General features: G+C 37.4%; 1 protein-coding gene across 1 annotated transcript in view; it reads left to right on the forward strand.

Moving 5' to 3' along the window:
• Positions 1 to 394: 394 nt before the first annotated feature.
• Positions 395 to 18,355, forward strand: part of LOC139983340 (alpha-2,8-sialyltransferase 8B-like) — a 217,621-nt gene continuing 199,660 nt past the window's right edge. Inside the window, exon 1 of the mRNA XM_071996862.1 lies at positions 395 to 694. Within this exon, the coding sequence (XP_071852963.1) occupies positions 450 to 694 (245 nt within the window). The 5' untranslated portion in view covers positions 395 to 449. The remainder of the gene's footprint in view (positions 695 to 18,355) is intronic.

Here is an 18,355-nt window from a genome sequence, read left to right on the forward strand (position 1 = left end):
CCAAACAAAATACCGATTTAATGAACATCGGCTGTACTCACTCCCCCAGTACCTTAATTAAACTACTGGCCTAGCTATATATACTAACTATTCCTCAAGCATGACCCTGGTTACAATACATGTCAAAAACCTTCACTGTATACAGGTAGGCCTAGGCCTATAATGAACATCGGCTGTACTCACTCCCCCAGTACCTTAAGGTCTCAGATTGTTACTAGAAATAAGTATGTCAATGTCAAAACACAAAAGAATGACCTTGAACTCACCATGACGTCATCCTTAAAGCAATAGGATGTTTGGTAGTTTTCATCTTATAAATACCTTTTCATTGACCTCTACGCTGGCATACGGATACTTATTTGCAATCATAGCAATGGGTATCCGTATGCTTATACCATTATTGGCATTCGCCTGACTCAGTGTACCGTTATGTATTTCCAGAGTATGGAATGTGTAAATTAATAACAGTCAGTATATTATTCAACATGGACAGACTTTCGAAACTACATTTCGGTCTTTTGACATGTTTTTTGGTAAGTGCTGTTTTCATTTTTGTCACACAAGAATGTAAGAAAACCACGGCAATGATCGAAACGGCTGAAGAAAGCGGTAATGAACTCCGAGTTTCGAAAAAACAAGAAAGGAAACAACGTGAATTTGATGTACGAAAGATGTGCGATAAGATATGCGATAGGTAAGTTAAAATCTGTTTTAATGTTTTCTTTACACACACAAGAACATACGAATTCAGATTTATTTGCACCAATTTCTACCCTGTTGAAGGGTATATGACGCCATACATTGAAGCATTGATACATTGAAATGGATCAGCAATTAGCCACAATCAACAAAATCTCATGAAGACAGATGTAACAACATTGTTTCGTATTGAGGGAGGGAAGAATGGATAGGAATGTTAAATCATCCATGTAAGCCTCACATGGATGACTTGGCATCTCTATTTTTCATTGAAGTTTGGTAAATGTAGGCTGCTTAGATGCAAATTGGTCCTACTTTTGGAAACAATGGTGACAAATTTTCTTCTACCATAGTTGTATCTTATGTACATGGTAATCATGTTTGTACTGTACGCTAGGATTTGTTTTTGCAATGTTCTATAATGCCAGTAGGTTATGCCACTTCCCTCTCCGCCATCCACAGAAGCTAACCGTGTTTTCGCCCTTGCTTATGCACATATAATTGTCGTTGAAATTGTGACAACGTTGAGGTCTACATGGATTGTAGGTTTGGCCTATTTGTATGTCTGTACTACATGACGTATCGATAATTAAGTGGGTTTACACCAAAAGTCAGCCTACCTTGCAACATTCTACACAGAGACGATGAAATCACCCAGTAGATTTAACGGTAGTGTGTATTGATTTATGGCCTTATGGTTATTATTTCTGTTACTGTTAGTGTTATATAAGTATGTGGTTTCTTAATACAAGAAATGGTAATTCCATTGCTTCTTATGTGTTATACCTCTAATAGTCTATCATCCACTTATTACCAAAAGTCATCTCTTTTCTATAAATGGCAATTCAAGAGTGATCTTGAGACATTTCTAAAAATTCATCTTTTTGTGTCATTTTTCATTAAACACCAGCCTTGTTACACTCCATGACACTAGTCAGAACAGACCTGCTCTGTCATTAAGTTAAAAAAGCATTTTAAATATACAAATATGACGTATTATTAGTCATGTATGTTAGCAGAACGTTTACGAAGAAAGACAACAACTATGTCAAATAATAATTGTTTTGCGTCTTGTAGAGAATGAGGATCCTATATCTATACATTTGCTGTTTTTTTTGTGGAGTTTAACTTGTTACATTTTAATGCATGGAACTCGCTTTGGCAAATCAGCCCCGCAGCAAGGACAATAGTTAAGCCAAGTAAATCTGATTACATGATGTGAATCCGAGCTATGCATCAATCCAACTCATATTTAAACCTGTTTTCATCTTCATTCAACCACTGTAGTCTTGATCTATGAATGTGGCAGTGAAGTGTCTATTTCATGAAACGGCTTAGTACAATTAATACCAAGTTGTGCCATGTTCAGGCATATAAAGATGACTTTCTCTTACCCAAAATATATATATGGCTTACATCTGGCAATATCTGCATGGCTGAATATAGATTTTATATGGCCAGATATAAATGCCACATTAAAAAGACTTGATATATATACAAACCAATGTATACATGTTTAACTTGATATGGCCAGATATAACTTGATGAAAGTGTTATCCAGATTGTTACGTTGGAATGCGAGAGGTCTCGATAATTAATTTTAACGAGACACAAGCCTGGGTTCGTTTCCGTAAGGAACACAGACAAATTGACGAGTCTAGAGATTTTAAATGAGAACGTAAACTATATTGAGCAATGGAGTTTGATCCAACAACAACAAGTGGTAATTACAAATATATAGAAAATTACTCACAAACTTAACAAGATAGGATACACTTTAAAACACGCTGGTCTCTTCCAACGGCGATATCCCACAGCGGCCACGACCTCGATGATGACGATTCTCGGTCCGTTGTACAGCGAAATTCACTGGTCCTCGACGAAGTTTCTCGCGATCCCAGAAACAGCAGTCACCTTCTTTCCGGCGATGCTCCAAAATAGAAGACGGACTTCCAGCCACAATAGAGTGAAGCACAAGTCGAACTTCTCGCCGACTAAATATTACCAGAGTCAGTCCAAAATCAGCTTTATAGCCACTAACTCCTGGCGTAACGAACTTCCTCAACGGAGACAGAAATTCTTCACCTTCTCCGAAATAAAGACTGAAAAACTGTACTTTCACAGCAAAGTCCTCTTCAAACTTCTGAATGGAAGTGTAGAATCAATCTTGTTATCGATATCTCAATCCTTCAGAAACTACTGGTAGTTGAGCACTGACGATATATAGTAGGATGGTATAATATGTGTCGTCGCTTGTATTCGTACAGAAACTGAGAAACTCTCCGATCTGGGCGGGCTTTTATATACGATTCGCCATGTCAAGAATCCTCCAGATCTTTCTCGATACACCTGACCCAGTTTCTCTATTCTTGGAAGTCCTTTGCATATCTAGCGAACGTTCCAGAGAATCCACGAAGATTGCACAGCTTACACGCGATTTCACGTAAAGCGACGTTAACCCGAGACCAGCGTGTCATCATAAGGAATATACCAGAACAATCGTGTATTATAACATTCTGACACGGTAACCCGACCTAATTTCTCAAATACTGATTTATCACGTAGGCAATTTTAAATACTTTCTGTCATAAAACATTAGGTTCCTCACTAGCAGTAACTAGCGTTAGGCTACAATGGGCCCTCGTAACAAGATATACAAATAAGTTTGATATGGCCATATACTCTCAGAGTAGCTTAATGTAAACATATTACAGATATACATATTTCAGTTTCATATGACCATATAAAGCCAGATAAATCCATTCATGGCTTTATATCTGGTAATATCTGGCTGAATAAAGAGTTTATATAGCCAGGTGTAAATGTCAGATCAAAAGACTTGATATGGCCATATAAAGCCAGATATAGCTTGATACAAATCTATCCCAGATATACATATAAATTTAATATGGCCAGATAAAGCCAGATATAGCTTGATACAAATCTATCCCAGATATACATATAAATTTAATATGGCCAGATAAAGCCAGATATAGCTTGATACAAATCTATCCCAGATATACATATAAATTTAATATGGCTAGATAAAGCCAGATATAACTTGATGAAATATCATCCACACATATAAATCGAGTTTTCTAAAATTGCTGTAAAACCGGTCAAATATAAATATTTGAGTCATGTTCTGTACATTTTTTAAGTGAATGTACCTAGGTAATATTCAAATGCCATATGTGTGGCTAGGAATGTATACAGATACCATAAGCTACATAAAAAGCGTAATATTTTATGTATTGTGGTTGCATCGGAAATTCCATATCAAGTTTCAAGGTTCAAAGTTTCATATGGTATTTGAGGTGGAAAATGTTAAGGTACTCCATATAAAAGCCATGTAAAGGTTTAAATAAGTTTTATAAAAGTTCTACATCATATAGCATTGATGAAACTTTATATGGGCTAAACAACTTAACAGTATATCCGTTAAAAGCTATAAATAGTTTTATATGGATTTTATATCTGGCACATATATGGATTATATCACGTTTGATATGGAAGATGAAAAGGGGGACCATATAAAGTTTGATAGCTTCTACTTTTTGTGACATTTATAAAACCTTATATTGGCAATAACAAACTTTATATTATGTCTGGCTAAAACTGTAATGTTTTTTTAATTCACAAAGTTTGAATCTGGCCCATATATGGCTCTGATATGGAATTCATATCTGGCCCATCGCTATGTCATATCAAGTTCGGTTTGGAAGATAAAAAGGGAATGATACAAAAGTCATGTAAAGTTGTATATAATTTATGTAAACTTCTACTTCATATGGCCTTTATGTTGGGAATAACAAACTTGATATTATATCTGGCCAAAACTTTAAATGTTTATATATGGACTTTGTATCTGGTCAATGTATTGCCCAGATATTTAATTTATATCTGGCCGCATCTATGGATTTGGGGTAAGGGTTATGCAGAATATAAGTCTCAATATATAATTGCCAAAGAAAAACAAAACAAGCGAAACGATATTAATGTTTCTGTATATTTTGTCCAATATCCCAAGTTATTCAGCTTTAAACATTTATGCTTTAAGCACGGCACGTATAATCACCTGCACTTTGCGTTTCTCTCACATCACACCTATCTTAAGAGATCTTCACTGGCTGCCTGTTCACCGTCGTGTCGAGTTCAAACTATTAGTACATGCTTATAAATCCATTCATTTTCAAGCACACCAATACCTAACTGCTATGCTAACTGTGTACAAGCCTAACAGAACATTGAAGTGGGCCAATTCCCTTACACTAGTGGTCTTCACAGTAAGCACTGCTACATACGGCGACAGATTCTTTAAATTTGCTGCTGGCAAGCTATAGAGTGAATTGCCAAATAATATCCGCGATGTCAAAACATTAGCCACTTTTAAGAAATAAATCACTTTTTCTTTTTAGGAATTTCACTGTAATTCTATTTTTTTTAAATGATTCCTTATTATATATATTTCTATATTAACCATTTTATTCTTCATATTCCTATTTCATGGGTTTTGTCATTTTGTTGTCATTGTAAAGCGCTCTTGAACATGCTTAAGCATGAAAGAGCGCTATATAAATCTGGTAAATAAATAATAATGAAAATAGTTTCCCATTGGGATACATAGATGGGCGGCAACACATGTATGAAGATCGGGCAATACCTATAGGATTAATTTACTTTATTAAAACTATAATTTGTCATCGAATATTCATTAGGAAACCAGAAACCTTGGTATTGACAACTGGTATCCGAATCGTCTATAATATTGAACCTGTCTGTACTAGTGGACTTTTAAACTAATCATCCATGTCTTTAAGAAAAAAAGAGAAAATTTTCATTCACATTTTTGGACTGTGGCTTATTCAGCAGGAAGAGTTTGTATGATTTTAGTGTGTCAAACCTAACGACCCTATACCAACATTTCCGAAAACAGGAAGATTGCGTGTGGCTTGCATTCATTGTCTCAACGTAGAATTTCTTTTTGCCAAGTTATAGTATTTTACTAGGCAATTACTATTAATACAACACAAATAGTGGAATACTCCTCAAGTAGTGATTTGCATTCTATGTATATATATATATATATATATATATATATATAAATATATATATATATATATACATGGGCGGGATTACGGGGGGGGGGCAAGAGGGGGCATTTGCCCCCCCCCCCCCACTTTTTCCCAGACCTTAGTTCACTTTTTTGTCGTTTTTGCAGACAAATGTGCACAACCCTAATCGAAGTTATTCCGCCACAACAGCTCTATCAAATAGGCCTATTTGTTTCGAATCTAAGTCGAATTTGTTTTTAACATCGTAACATGTAGCATGCAGAATAACTGGAGCTGGAGCTAGCACATGGTTCGCAGCACAGGTTACGAATCCTGGAGCTAACACACTAGCGATTCAATTCTGCATGTGATGAATCCGCGGCATGTGCTACAGTTCTAGCTTCAGGAATTGATTTTCAACGTTGCTGCTCTACTGAATGCGTTGAATAACTAAATCCAGAGAAACGATTTACGAAAGCCAGATTTGCATATTGGGTATATCAATAATTAAATTCAATACACTGACACATGACACCCCCCCCCCCCCCGTGTCATTCAACAATATGCAATGGCAATGCCGATGTAGTATCTTTACTGCTCGAAATCCTGGAATGATGCATGCAAATCGAATAATGTAAATTACAAATTGGCACTAACACAGTAACACATTAAATCCATTGTTTACTGCCAGGTAATAATTTCATTTTTAAAATCTCAGCCAGTACTATGAAATGACTCGTAACCGATATTGCTCCATGTTGCACCTAGTCGCATTGTAAAATCCAAAAAGTCACCCCGCCTCGACTTCAGTGGCGACGGAACCGGTGGACTTGAGGGGCTTATCCCCCGTGAAAAGAGTGGGGGGGGGGTTAGGTATGTTCAGCCCCCAATATTTGCCAAGTGCTCCAAGAAGTGGGGACCGCGGGGAGAATTTCGAAGTGGGTGCTGAACATATTCTTGATCGGTCCAATGCACAATATACTAATAATTTTAGGGGGAAAGAACTGTCTAGATGCGATTTATTGTTACCAGAGGTGTCATTTTTGCTGATCTAGGATTTCCTTTTTGCTTAAATTTCGACGCACCGCGCCAACTGATGGTGGTGCACCGCCTAAATAGTGACGTATAAGCTTCAGTTGTACATCCCCATATAAGTTCTTCTATCCGTCCTCCCTAAATTAACACAAGTTCATTAATTGTTTAAATGCAATTTAAAGCCTATATGGGTGTTAATTTTACCGATCTAAGGGTACATTTCATCGAAAATTCCGACGCTTAGATAGTGACGTATAACAAAAGTTGTACATCACCATCTGACCATATGTTCTACTATCAATCCTCTTCAAATTTTTAAACGATAATTAACTATCTAGATACAATTGCAGACATGAGATCCATATTTCAAGGATGGGTACATGCAGCTTAGAGCACTCGGGAAGTGCCGTTTCCGGCCATCTGGAGGGTTTGTAAAGCCCAAAAAATTCTTGTACGCTCCGCGCCAACCGATGGTGGCGCTCCGCTTAGATAGTCTTGCTGGCAGGTTTGCCCCCCCCACTTTCACAACTCAAATCCCGCCCCTGTATATATATGTATATATATATATATATATATATATATATATATATATATATATATATATATATATATATATATATATATATATATAAACACTCTAAAAACTGTTGGGCAAAACTGGTTGAGCAAACAAGGCATTGCCCAATATGAGTAAATTTACTAACCAACAACTGAGTAAAAGAAATTACACAACTGATATGGTTAAACTTTGTTGTGCAAAAATTAAGAAGTAGTTTATTGTTACTTTCTGTTGGGCAAACAAGCTTGAGTTGCCCAATGTTGTGCAAAACCCAGCATTTTCGCGCCATTACTATACTGGTACTCTGCGCGATGTGCGTATATAGTGAAAGTGTTATCACTTACACAATGGCTGACGAATTTGTTAGCGCAATACTCAAGAGGTGGGAAATGCGTTATGTGCTACATTTCAAGGTGAGCGTAAAGAAAAACAATCCTCTGCTTGGTGTGTGCATCGAACACTGCGATCTCTACATATCAGTGGTATCGAATGATCGTTCGTTCTCTCGGTGGTACATGTAGGCTATACCAGGCATACGTATAAAGGCTACTAATAATAATTGTTTTTCCATGCGCGTAGCCAGGAATTTGCCAAGGGAGGGGCGAAACTGTAGATTCGGCAATGCAAGCTATCAAAGCGTAGCGCCACCATAATTGGCGCGAAGCGTACAAGAAAATTTGGCTGAAAATGCCTCCCCAATCGCTGGAAATGGCACTTCCCAGGCCTTGTAAGTTGCATCTGAGCATTTTCTCTTTTGAAAATACTAGCGATATCATAAAAACATTTAAAAATAAAATAACAAATATGCTAAGGGGGGGTGGGGCGGCTGCCACCTTCGCCCCCCCCCCCCTTGGCTACGCGCCTATGTAATGTTCCAGCATAGTTGTATTACGTTAGGCTAGCTAGTAGTGAAGCGATTGACAGGCGCCACAGGCGCGCCCGCAAGTGTGTAACTAGGCCTAAGTTACTCTCATTGTATTAACGTTGCAAACGCCTTTGTAATGCAGATCCTCGTCAACTTACAGTAAGCTATGCGTATGCACCAGGTCTCTCTAGCCTATATCTTGGCTAGACAAGTTTTCATTGTAGCACATTTGCGTTGTAAATCATAAATTGTACTCCGTTTTTTCTTTTAAGTTTTATGTGGCAAATGACCAAATGAACCCTTATTAGCTTAACGTTAGACCTAGCCTGTCATAACATAGGCCTAATGTTAGACTTACACGTACGTTGTTAATGCTAGTAGTAGTACGTACATACAGTAGTATCATAATGGACCCTTCGAAGTCCGAACACTTTAGCACTAAAATGCTCCAGAATTGTATTTGTTCACACTTCTTTTAAAATGATACTGTTGATGGCAGAAGAAACATTCTCGGTAGAAAAAAAATCGCTCCATAGGTTTCGTCAAATTGATCCTATTGTATTTGTGCCATGGTGAAATTATGCATTCGTTAGGGGTGTCCGAACTTCGAGGGTTGTTCGAACTTCGAACAAAAGTGTCTTGGAACAAACTTTTCAAATGGTTTCTCGGTATTAACCTGACATGTTTACATTTTAAGGTTGCTTTTGTGTCATTTATATTAACATATTAAAGGGAAAAAGTAACTTTTTGCCTTGGCGAATTGTACCTACAAACAGTATGTATTTTTTTTTGGCGGGGGGGGGGGGGTGGGGGTAGATTTGTTATCGATACAGTGAAAGGTTGAGGCAGGGTTGGTATTGAAACAAACATTCAATTTTGTGTGTTATCAGATCAGGGGCCAGCAGTGTCCATATGATCCCTTTTAATTGTGATCTCTAAGCTGCTTTTATTTCTAGTATGTAGAATCAATGTGGGATTTGTAACCATTTGGCTTTTGTTTGAAAAGATGTTTGAATTTTACAGAAGAAGAAGAAAAAGAAGAAGGAGAAGCACAGAAACGACTAGACTCCCTGTAATTATATCGACAAAGGTCAGTGAATATGTTTTCAAAATATCCCTAAGATATTCCCTATTGAATTACTTCATATTTGTTTTTATTTTAAAGGTATATGAGTGTTTGCAATAGTTTATATGCATTTCCTTCTTCCACTCCCCCTCCTTCTTGGGTTGCTCAAGTTTTCGAATAAAGCGACGAAAGAATCTTTTTCGATCCACCAATAGGGATATTAGTCTCCTTGTATGAATTTGTTATGGCTTCCCGTTCTTTAACATAATTGGCAGTGACCGGTTTACTTTCTCCTCCGAGCCTAATAATGTTACAACCCGTTTATGCCATTATTATATCTGTAAAGAAGAGCTCGGCAGACATTTACTAGTTGAAGGAACAGACCAGTACAACTATGACAATGTAACCTAACCTTTAATTTGATGCATTGCGGTTTGTATCACTCTTTTATACGTAATTCACTAATTCCTTGGTTTTGGAGTTCAGAGTTAGTTTTAGTATTGCTTAAAACAATATATTACGTTGGGATATGACCTAGTTTACTATATTGATACTTACATAAATTGCTCCATAAAAAAAATCCTTATAAGTGGTTTCCAACAATATGCTGGCACTACTTAGTCGATTAATACAAACCATGGAAGTCGTATACAATGCTATCGATGTACCGTTATACCGTGCTATGTTACTGCAAGATGTTTACAGTAACGCTGTGCTATGAAAAATCCACGAAGTTATACACACTCGTATTATTCCCCTGAATGGATTCGAACCAGGTCGTTCGCATATAGTTTATTTTCGGGACTACTTAATTGTAATTTGTTTTAGAATAACGCGAGGAGTGACAACCGTGTTTGTTCTTTAGAGATTTTTTTGTACATTTAACCTCAATCGATATATTAAGGTCTGGTTAATCCCTGATTTTGGCACATTTTATGTTGATTGAACTTAATGTTATCTCATCCTTATACTGTGGATGAGTTATTGTACTCTGTCAAACATTTTTTACGAAAATTTGTAACAAAATCGTTGCCCACCTTTTACCCCTTGAGGCGCTGAACTGAAGCTTGGTCCATTGCTCTGCTTTAAATGAGGGGTAGCACAGGGTGACACAATGAGATGAGGTGGGGTGCATATAATCGAGTTAACGGAGCTGACTAGTACTCAAGATCAAAAGAGCACTGACAAAATACCATGCAATAAAAAAAAAAAAAAAAAAAAAAAAACGTTTTTAACATCTTTTTCGACACGGAGCAGTTGCTCCCACTGCTCCCCCATGGCTACGTCCCTGAGTTGCAAACGTTTATCTATGCATTTGCGGTCTTGAAAAGTAGCGAATTTAGGGTGCACGTTATACTGGGGCAATTGATTGTGGTACGAGACCTGCAGAATTTGATAATCTACGCGATTTTGAGGGTATTGGCTATATTTGTCATTTTGATGAGTGCTGTTTTGGTTATATGACTCTTGACCTCACACGTCTGACGTTTAAACTGATTACGTAATAGGTAAGGAATAATTTGCGAAACGCATTTACGCACACATTTGACCATGTTTGAAGTTTACCAGTATGAAATGCACATCACGGGATAATTTGGTGGGCTATGCGTCCTACCTAACCACACACACGCCATCACCATCTTATATATTCCCTTTGCCTTCGGAAAGGGATATATAAAAAAAAAAAAAACGACTCGTGTTAATGGATTGTTCCTAACGATATATCGATACTACATACAAAGAGCTTAAAATAAAAAGCTGTGTCTACAACAGAAAGAAAAATATAACCTTTAACCTTAACAGTTTGTGTAGTTTCATATCTTCAAAGTTTCGAAGGGTCTGCCTAAGTTTATTGTTCCTGTTGCGATTACCATGAAATCATGAGGATCATCATTTCTTCGTCGATGGAATACACAACTATAGTCATCCATCTCTAGATAAAGTCAACGCAGAGTGCATGCGACCTTTTGAGTTAAGCCTTATCTGTAACGAAGAGAAAACATATGCTACGTCTTCATGTTCTTTTTGGATATTTATTATACTTTATATGCAGCTTGTATTGATATGTAAATTTAAATTTCCTTTCAAAAAGGGTCATTACATCTTTCACATCGTCAGTTGATCGAAAAAGAGTCGGAACTGTCGGTGTTATTAATCAACAGCAAAGAATTGTGCCTATCATTATCTGCATTAATTGTATGACAGGAACACAGTAGGCAAACGTTTTATGGGCATGTTTTATTTATCTATATCGATCTCTATCGATATATTACATATAATAGATATATAATATTTTATTATATATAATATTATATATTATAGATAGATAGAAATATAGATAGATAGATATATAGATAGATAGATAGATATATTCATTAATAAATATATATATATATATATATTTATTAATGAATATATCCATCCATCCATCCATCCATCCATCCATCCATCCATCCATCCATCCATCCATCCATCCATCCATCCATCCATCCATCCATCCATCCATCCATCCATCCATCCATCCATCCATCCATCCATCCATCCATCCATCCATCCATCCATCCATCCATCCATCCATCCATCCATCCATCCATCCATCCATCCATCCATCCATCCATCCATCCATCCATCCATCCATCCATCCATCCATCCATCCATCCATCCATCCATCCATCCATCCATCCATCCATCCATCCATCCATCCATCCATCCATCCATCCATCCATCCATCCATCCATCCATCCATCCATCCATCCATCCATCCATCCATCCATCCATCCATCCATCCATCCATCCATCCATCCATCCATCCATCCATCCATCCATCCATCCATCCATCCATCCATCCATCCATCCATCCATCCATCCATCCATCCATCCATCCATCCATCCATCCATCCATCCATCCATCCATCCATCCATCCATCCATCCATCCATCCATCCATCCATCCATCCATCCATCCATCCATCCATCCATCCATCCATCCATCCATCCATCCATCCATCTATATATATATATATATCTATATATAAATATATATATATAACTATACATATATATATATATATATATATATATATATATATATATATATATATATATATATATACATATTTATATATATATATATAGGTCTGTTGACACTTCTGTAAAACAGACGCTTCGCCGGTACCATCTATTGCCCACAATTGAGATCAATAAAAACATGAAAAGTAGGTTCAATGTCAGATGTATCGTGTCATGAAAGTCTTCAATGATGAATAAATGAAGCGCCTTGCCGCGGGCAGACAAAGAGTAATTTTTGTCTCAGTATAGACATAGCTATCACAGTAAATATAAAATCAGTGTACCAGCTCACTCTGTATGTCTTTAGTACTTTGGGCAGGTATTATGTCGGTAATCATTTTATCTGCTGAATATTTTCAAAGTGATTCTTTCCAGACACAAAATTATATTCCTAATCAACAATGTTAGCACCAGAACTCGCAACATGTTTTGTAGGGCGTAACTTTCTGTTATTCAGTCGATATATGTACCTCATATGCTAAATGAGGCTATTAACTAGGTACAGCACATTGCTTGTGGTAGGTTATTAATTAGGACAAAAAAATTACATTGTTGTATTAGTGAAACAGCACCAAGTTAAGTGTATTTTTCACGCTGTATATATCTGAGGTCTACAAAATGTTACTAACTTAATGCGGAGATCCAAACATAACAAGATCTCTAAAATTGTTGGCACCTCCCTATCTATATTAAATATATATAGGTTATTTTCATAAATGCTTGTTTTTCTTTGAAAATTCGGTTAATTTCTATAAGAATATTTTAATACAGAAATTTTTGAAAACGTAACTTGGACGTCAAAGAAGGTAGTTTTGCTAACCATCTTTCCTAAATGAAAGGTTAATCATATCTTGATAATTATAACCAATTAACTGAAAGTTACTCATAACAAGAAACACCACAATATACTCCACAGTCTAAAACAGTAGGCATAATATATGCAAATAGCACAAACTTTAGCATAATGAAATGAAATTTCTGAAGAATGAAACAATAGGCAAAGCTATCGATAGAGATATATATCCACAGTTACTGCAGTGTTAGGGGAAATATTCATTGCACTACTTTATTACTACATGTCATTTCACATACATGCATTTTCAAAGCTTATAACCACTTTTTGGACCAATTGTTATCTACATTATATTGGTATACTGATATTTGTTGAAGAACGAAGGTGATTGTGCAAAGATAACAAAAATGGATGCTCATTGAAAAATTGTCATTAAACCTCTAAGTCAGTTCTCTTATTAATGATTTGCTTCAATCCATTTTATCATTAATATATCTGCTGTAAAGTACGCTATTTACCAATATCTCTATTCAGAGTCATGACAATTCTTACACTTCAACTCCATTCATTGCTTCATATAACGAACATATGCGTTTTCAGTGACTTTTGTAAATTTTCAACTCTTTTTTATTACTTTTCGAATTCATAAAGAGCCTTCCTATAACAATAGCGCGTCTGCTTTAGCTGGGAATTAATGAAAGATTATCACGTGAAATGAATAAAAAACGTTTGAAAATATATCTAGTGAATAGACCGTGAGGGGGAGGAACAATGTTCTTACACATCTAAATATCAGTGAGGTGTATAGTGTGGTGGGGGGGGGGAGGGTAGGAAGAAGGCACATTCAAAATTATCCCTCACCGACTTAGGTAGAGGCCTGATAATTGGTCAAGGCGTAGACCGACGGATCCACTTATTTTTACGAATGAGGGGATGGCTGTGTAGTCTTTGGATTTGTTTTCCATGTTGGATTTCACCCCAGAGGAAAATTTAAAAAAAAAGTTAAGAGATCTAATAGTGCATTCCGAGGCGCATTTAATATATACACTGGGTCTTTAATAAGGTAATAAAGTAAGGTTGTGCAAATAAGTACCTTTCAAGTTTGCCAAAACCCTCCGACTGATAATGGAAGTGTGGAGCACCCCTCCCCCCCCCCCCACTTTAATCATCCCCGTTAGGTATGACACACACAGCGTATGGGACATCATTACCACAAACGAACACATCATTCAATGTGGACTTCTTCGAGTTCTAAAATATCGATACGAGTTTGGCCAGTTTGTCATTTTAATATGCGCTAAAGAAGCTGTTTTAGTTTTTGTACGATTGACCTCTGACCCTATGACGTCTTACGCCACGCAGGTACAACCTTTGCCCAGGTACATATAGCCTACTGAACAAATTGAAGTCCGTTTGTATTATATTTACAAAAATACCGTAATAGCCAAAATACATTTGGTTGTTGAACGCTTTTCCGCAACATATTGACCAACTTAGTCATTTGACCTCCTGTTATCCTGTAACCCTTGGACATTTTACAATCATTAATACACTGTAGATATCATACTACAATAATATGTCGATCCGCCTGGAAAGTTAACCGTCGTTAAACAGTTCTAAATGGACCAACTACTGAAGTTACTTTCGTAGCATGTTTTCAGTCATACATAATTCTTTTCGATGCTTGGATATTGAACAGACTGAAATAAACTACCGATGGGTAAAACGTCGCGAGGATTGCTGAGTTTAGTGGAGCACTATTCTAAAGTAATATCTCAAAATTAAAGCGGTCACATCGACAAAATATTCAATGTGCTAAGACAGCCCAAGACATCAGTTATCATATGATGGGAAGAGCATGTCAATTGAAACAGCGACTTAGCCAGAAATTTGCGAGTGGGAGGGGGTGGGGAGAGTACATGCTGCGATTCATATGTGGAGAGGTGTAAGGGGAGGGGTGTCCCCCTCCCCTTTGAGAAAGTTTTGAACAGTTGAAGGTCCTTAGATGCGATCTGGTGCAATGTTTTCCCAATTTCATCATTATCATATGATATTATTTTATCACCAGATTTTGTTTCCTGTTTGAATTCTTTTACATGTTCGTTTACATATTATATCAGAAAGACAAACATAGTGCTCTTTAACAATTTTTCCAGTAAGAAGATCCTTGTTTATTGTCCAATGTCCGGACTTTAATACATTTGACGAACTTAACTGATGGACAATACAAACTTTCATATTTTGTAGACAGCCAGATGTGCAGTGGCCTAAAAACAAATATCGTTATCGCAGTGTATTAGCAGTTCAATAATTACTTATAGGAAACGCGTATCACGTACGATTGCTAGCTTAGTTTCATAACATGCTGTTTGTGCAACTACTTAAGACGAATCATAGAAAGGATGAGAACGCACGTTGTCGACGTCGTTGTGCATACGGTTCGTGACACTCCATCTGATGCGGTTAAGTAGGCTATTTGTATTTTTTTTACGCAGTGGCCAACTGTAGGCTTGTAATAGGCTATAGGCTAAATTTAGCTAATTGCATCTGCCAAACTAAGTAGCTGAATCAGTAGGCCTGAATGTTCAGGGGCGTATCCAGGATTTTTTAACTCAAGGGGGGGCGAATTACTATCTAAGCGGAGCGCTACCATCGGTTGGCGCGGAGCGTACAAGAAAATTTCTGGTTTTGATACCCCCCCCCCTCCCCCAGATCACCGGAAATGGCACTTCTCGGGCTTGAAAATGACCGACCAGATGTACACTTTTGCCTGAGAACCAAGTATTTCCCAATAGTTTTTTTTTTCATTCATAACCTTTTTGAAGATTGTCACCAGTCACATATCATATTCGACCTCATTGCATGTCATGTGGATCATTCATTGCTTTTGTATAAGTGATTCTACGTCACGGCCCACAATATCCGAAAGCCCAACTTTTCAAGGTTTTAAGCCCATTATTTGTTTAGAATTTGAAAATTCACATTTCTCGTGAATAAAATCACTTCAAAACAATTCATAATGTTGCACAAAATTCAATCTATGGAAAACCAATATAGAAAAACCTCCTTCAACCCCTAACAGACAGGTCAAAATTGCACTAGTAGAGGGAAGTATGATGAAGAATGTTGGTCAGGAAATTTTCGAAAATTCAGAGACAGTTAATTTATTGGTGTACAAATATTAAAACCTCTTATAACGGCTATTATAAAACTTGGTTGAAGGAAATGAAAAATACCAGATATTTCCGATATCATATATTTCGAAACCGAACACTACACACATAGGCGTAGGAGGCGGGGGCTGCAACTCCCCCCCCCCAACCATTTTTTTTCCCCTGAAAATTCGGGCAATATGCTGAGAATTTTTCGGGCACCTACTGAAATAAAAATAAATAGCAATAATGTAGGTTAAGGAAATGAATAGTTTAAAAATTATCTCCTTGGTAATTAAAATGAAGTTCTAAGCTTGGCCGACTAATTCGCCATTACTACTGTAAAAGAGAGTTTTGACATAACTGGACCTGTATGCTTTTTCTCCATCTACATAAGACATTTCGTTGTTTACATTAGCATCCGGCGGTGTACTGCGCAACTTTCACGGACCGTACGGCACACGATGCCATGCGATGTAATGACCGATGCTTGCTTATATGATATTGACATAGCTTCGCGAAAAATTTTGGTTATATTTTTCGGGAAAGTCGTTACAGCCCCCAAATCCAATTGGGCTCCTACGCCTTTGACTACACACATATACAGTTTTGAGGCTGTTCATCCTGGAACATGCATTTTCATGCTCACTGATATGATGTGATATCTGCTCTTTGCTTTACAAATTCGAACAGGCGTGTAGCGAGTAATTTGCCAAGGGAGGGGCGAAGCCTGTAGGCAAACTATCTAAGCGTAGCGCCACCATGTGTTGGCGCGAAGCGTACAAGAACATTTTGGCCGAAAATGCCTCCCAGATCGCTTGAAATGACACTTCCCAGGCCTTGTAAGTAGCATCTAATCATTGACTATTTTGAAATGACTAGCGATATCATAAAGAAAATTTGCTCAAGGGGGGGGGCGGTCTCCCCCTTCCCGAAATGCGTCATGTTCCCCGACGACTCGGTCGAGTTCCAGACCAGCCACAGTTGGTTCCATAGCACAATTGTACAATTGTTTAAGGCGTCCATACACACACACGCGTTATGATAGACCATTTATAGTATATATATAGATACATTAGTGAGAGAGGAAAAATGGAACGTCAAAAATGGTGTTGTCGGTGTAAGGGATAGGGTGAGGCGCACGTCCCCTCCGTAATCCTCGATCTGTCACTGGCTACCCTGTGTATATAATAGGGATCAGCGCTGTACTTATGACTGTTCCTCTTTCTCTTCCCGAGGTCTTGGCGTTTATCTTCTACTCCCTCTTTTACTCCTTTTTCTCTCTTTCTTCTTTTTCTTTTCCCTTCCTTCCTCTCCTTCCTCCTCTTTTTCCCCTTTTTTCTTCTCTTTTTTTCTCTCCTCTTTTCGTTCCCCGGGGGGCGCGCGCCCCCAACGCCCCCCTGGATACGCGCCTGGTAGTGTACTGTGGATGAGTTATTGTACTCTGTCAAACATTTTTTTACGAAAATTTGTAACAAAATCGTTACCCACCATGTACCCCTTGAGGCCCTGAACTGACGCTTGGTCCATTGCTCTGCTTTAAATGAGGGGTAGCATAGGGTAACACAATGAGATGAGAATGGACCATTTTTTAGGGGGTGGGGGTGTGGGCGCTCGCATGTGTGAGTAAAAGTGAAACGGTAAAATAGTTGAAAGTGGTGTACCCATGGGGAAGTAATGTAGTGACTATATTGTTTGAATACATATTTATTTGTGCCTATATAACCATATTTTCTGATGAGATTTACAACTCCATGGATTTCCTACTTGTTTAATTTGTTTCATGAATAAACATAAGCTGGTCACTTGGTCAGCTCTTCTAATGTTGAAATATTATCCTGCAAATTGACCCCCCCCCCCCCACAAAAAACAGTTATTAAATGATCGAGTAGATTTCTTGAGAAGTAAAAATCTTGTTTCATATCATGTTATAATATTTCATTACTTTATGGGTTCTTGTTTTATCCATATAGGGTCAATAAGTATGAAACATATTACAAAGGTTGTACACAATTGATGGAATTTGGTTTGATATAATCTTAAATTTTCAAATTATTATCAACC

This window comes from Apostichopus japonicus, chromosome 16 (genome assembly GCF_037975245.1).
Source record: "Apostichopus japonicus isolate 1M-3 chromosome 16, ASM3797524v1, whole genome shotgun sequence".
NCBI lineage: Eukaryota > Metazoa > Echinodermata > Holothuroidea > Aspidochirotida > Stichopodidae > Apostichopus > Apostichopus japonicus.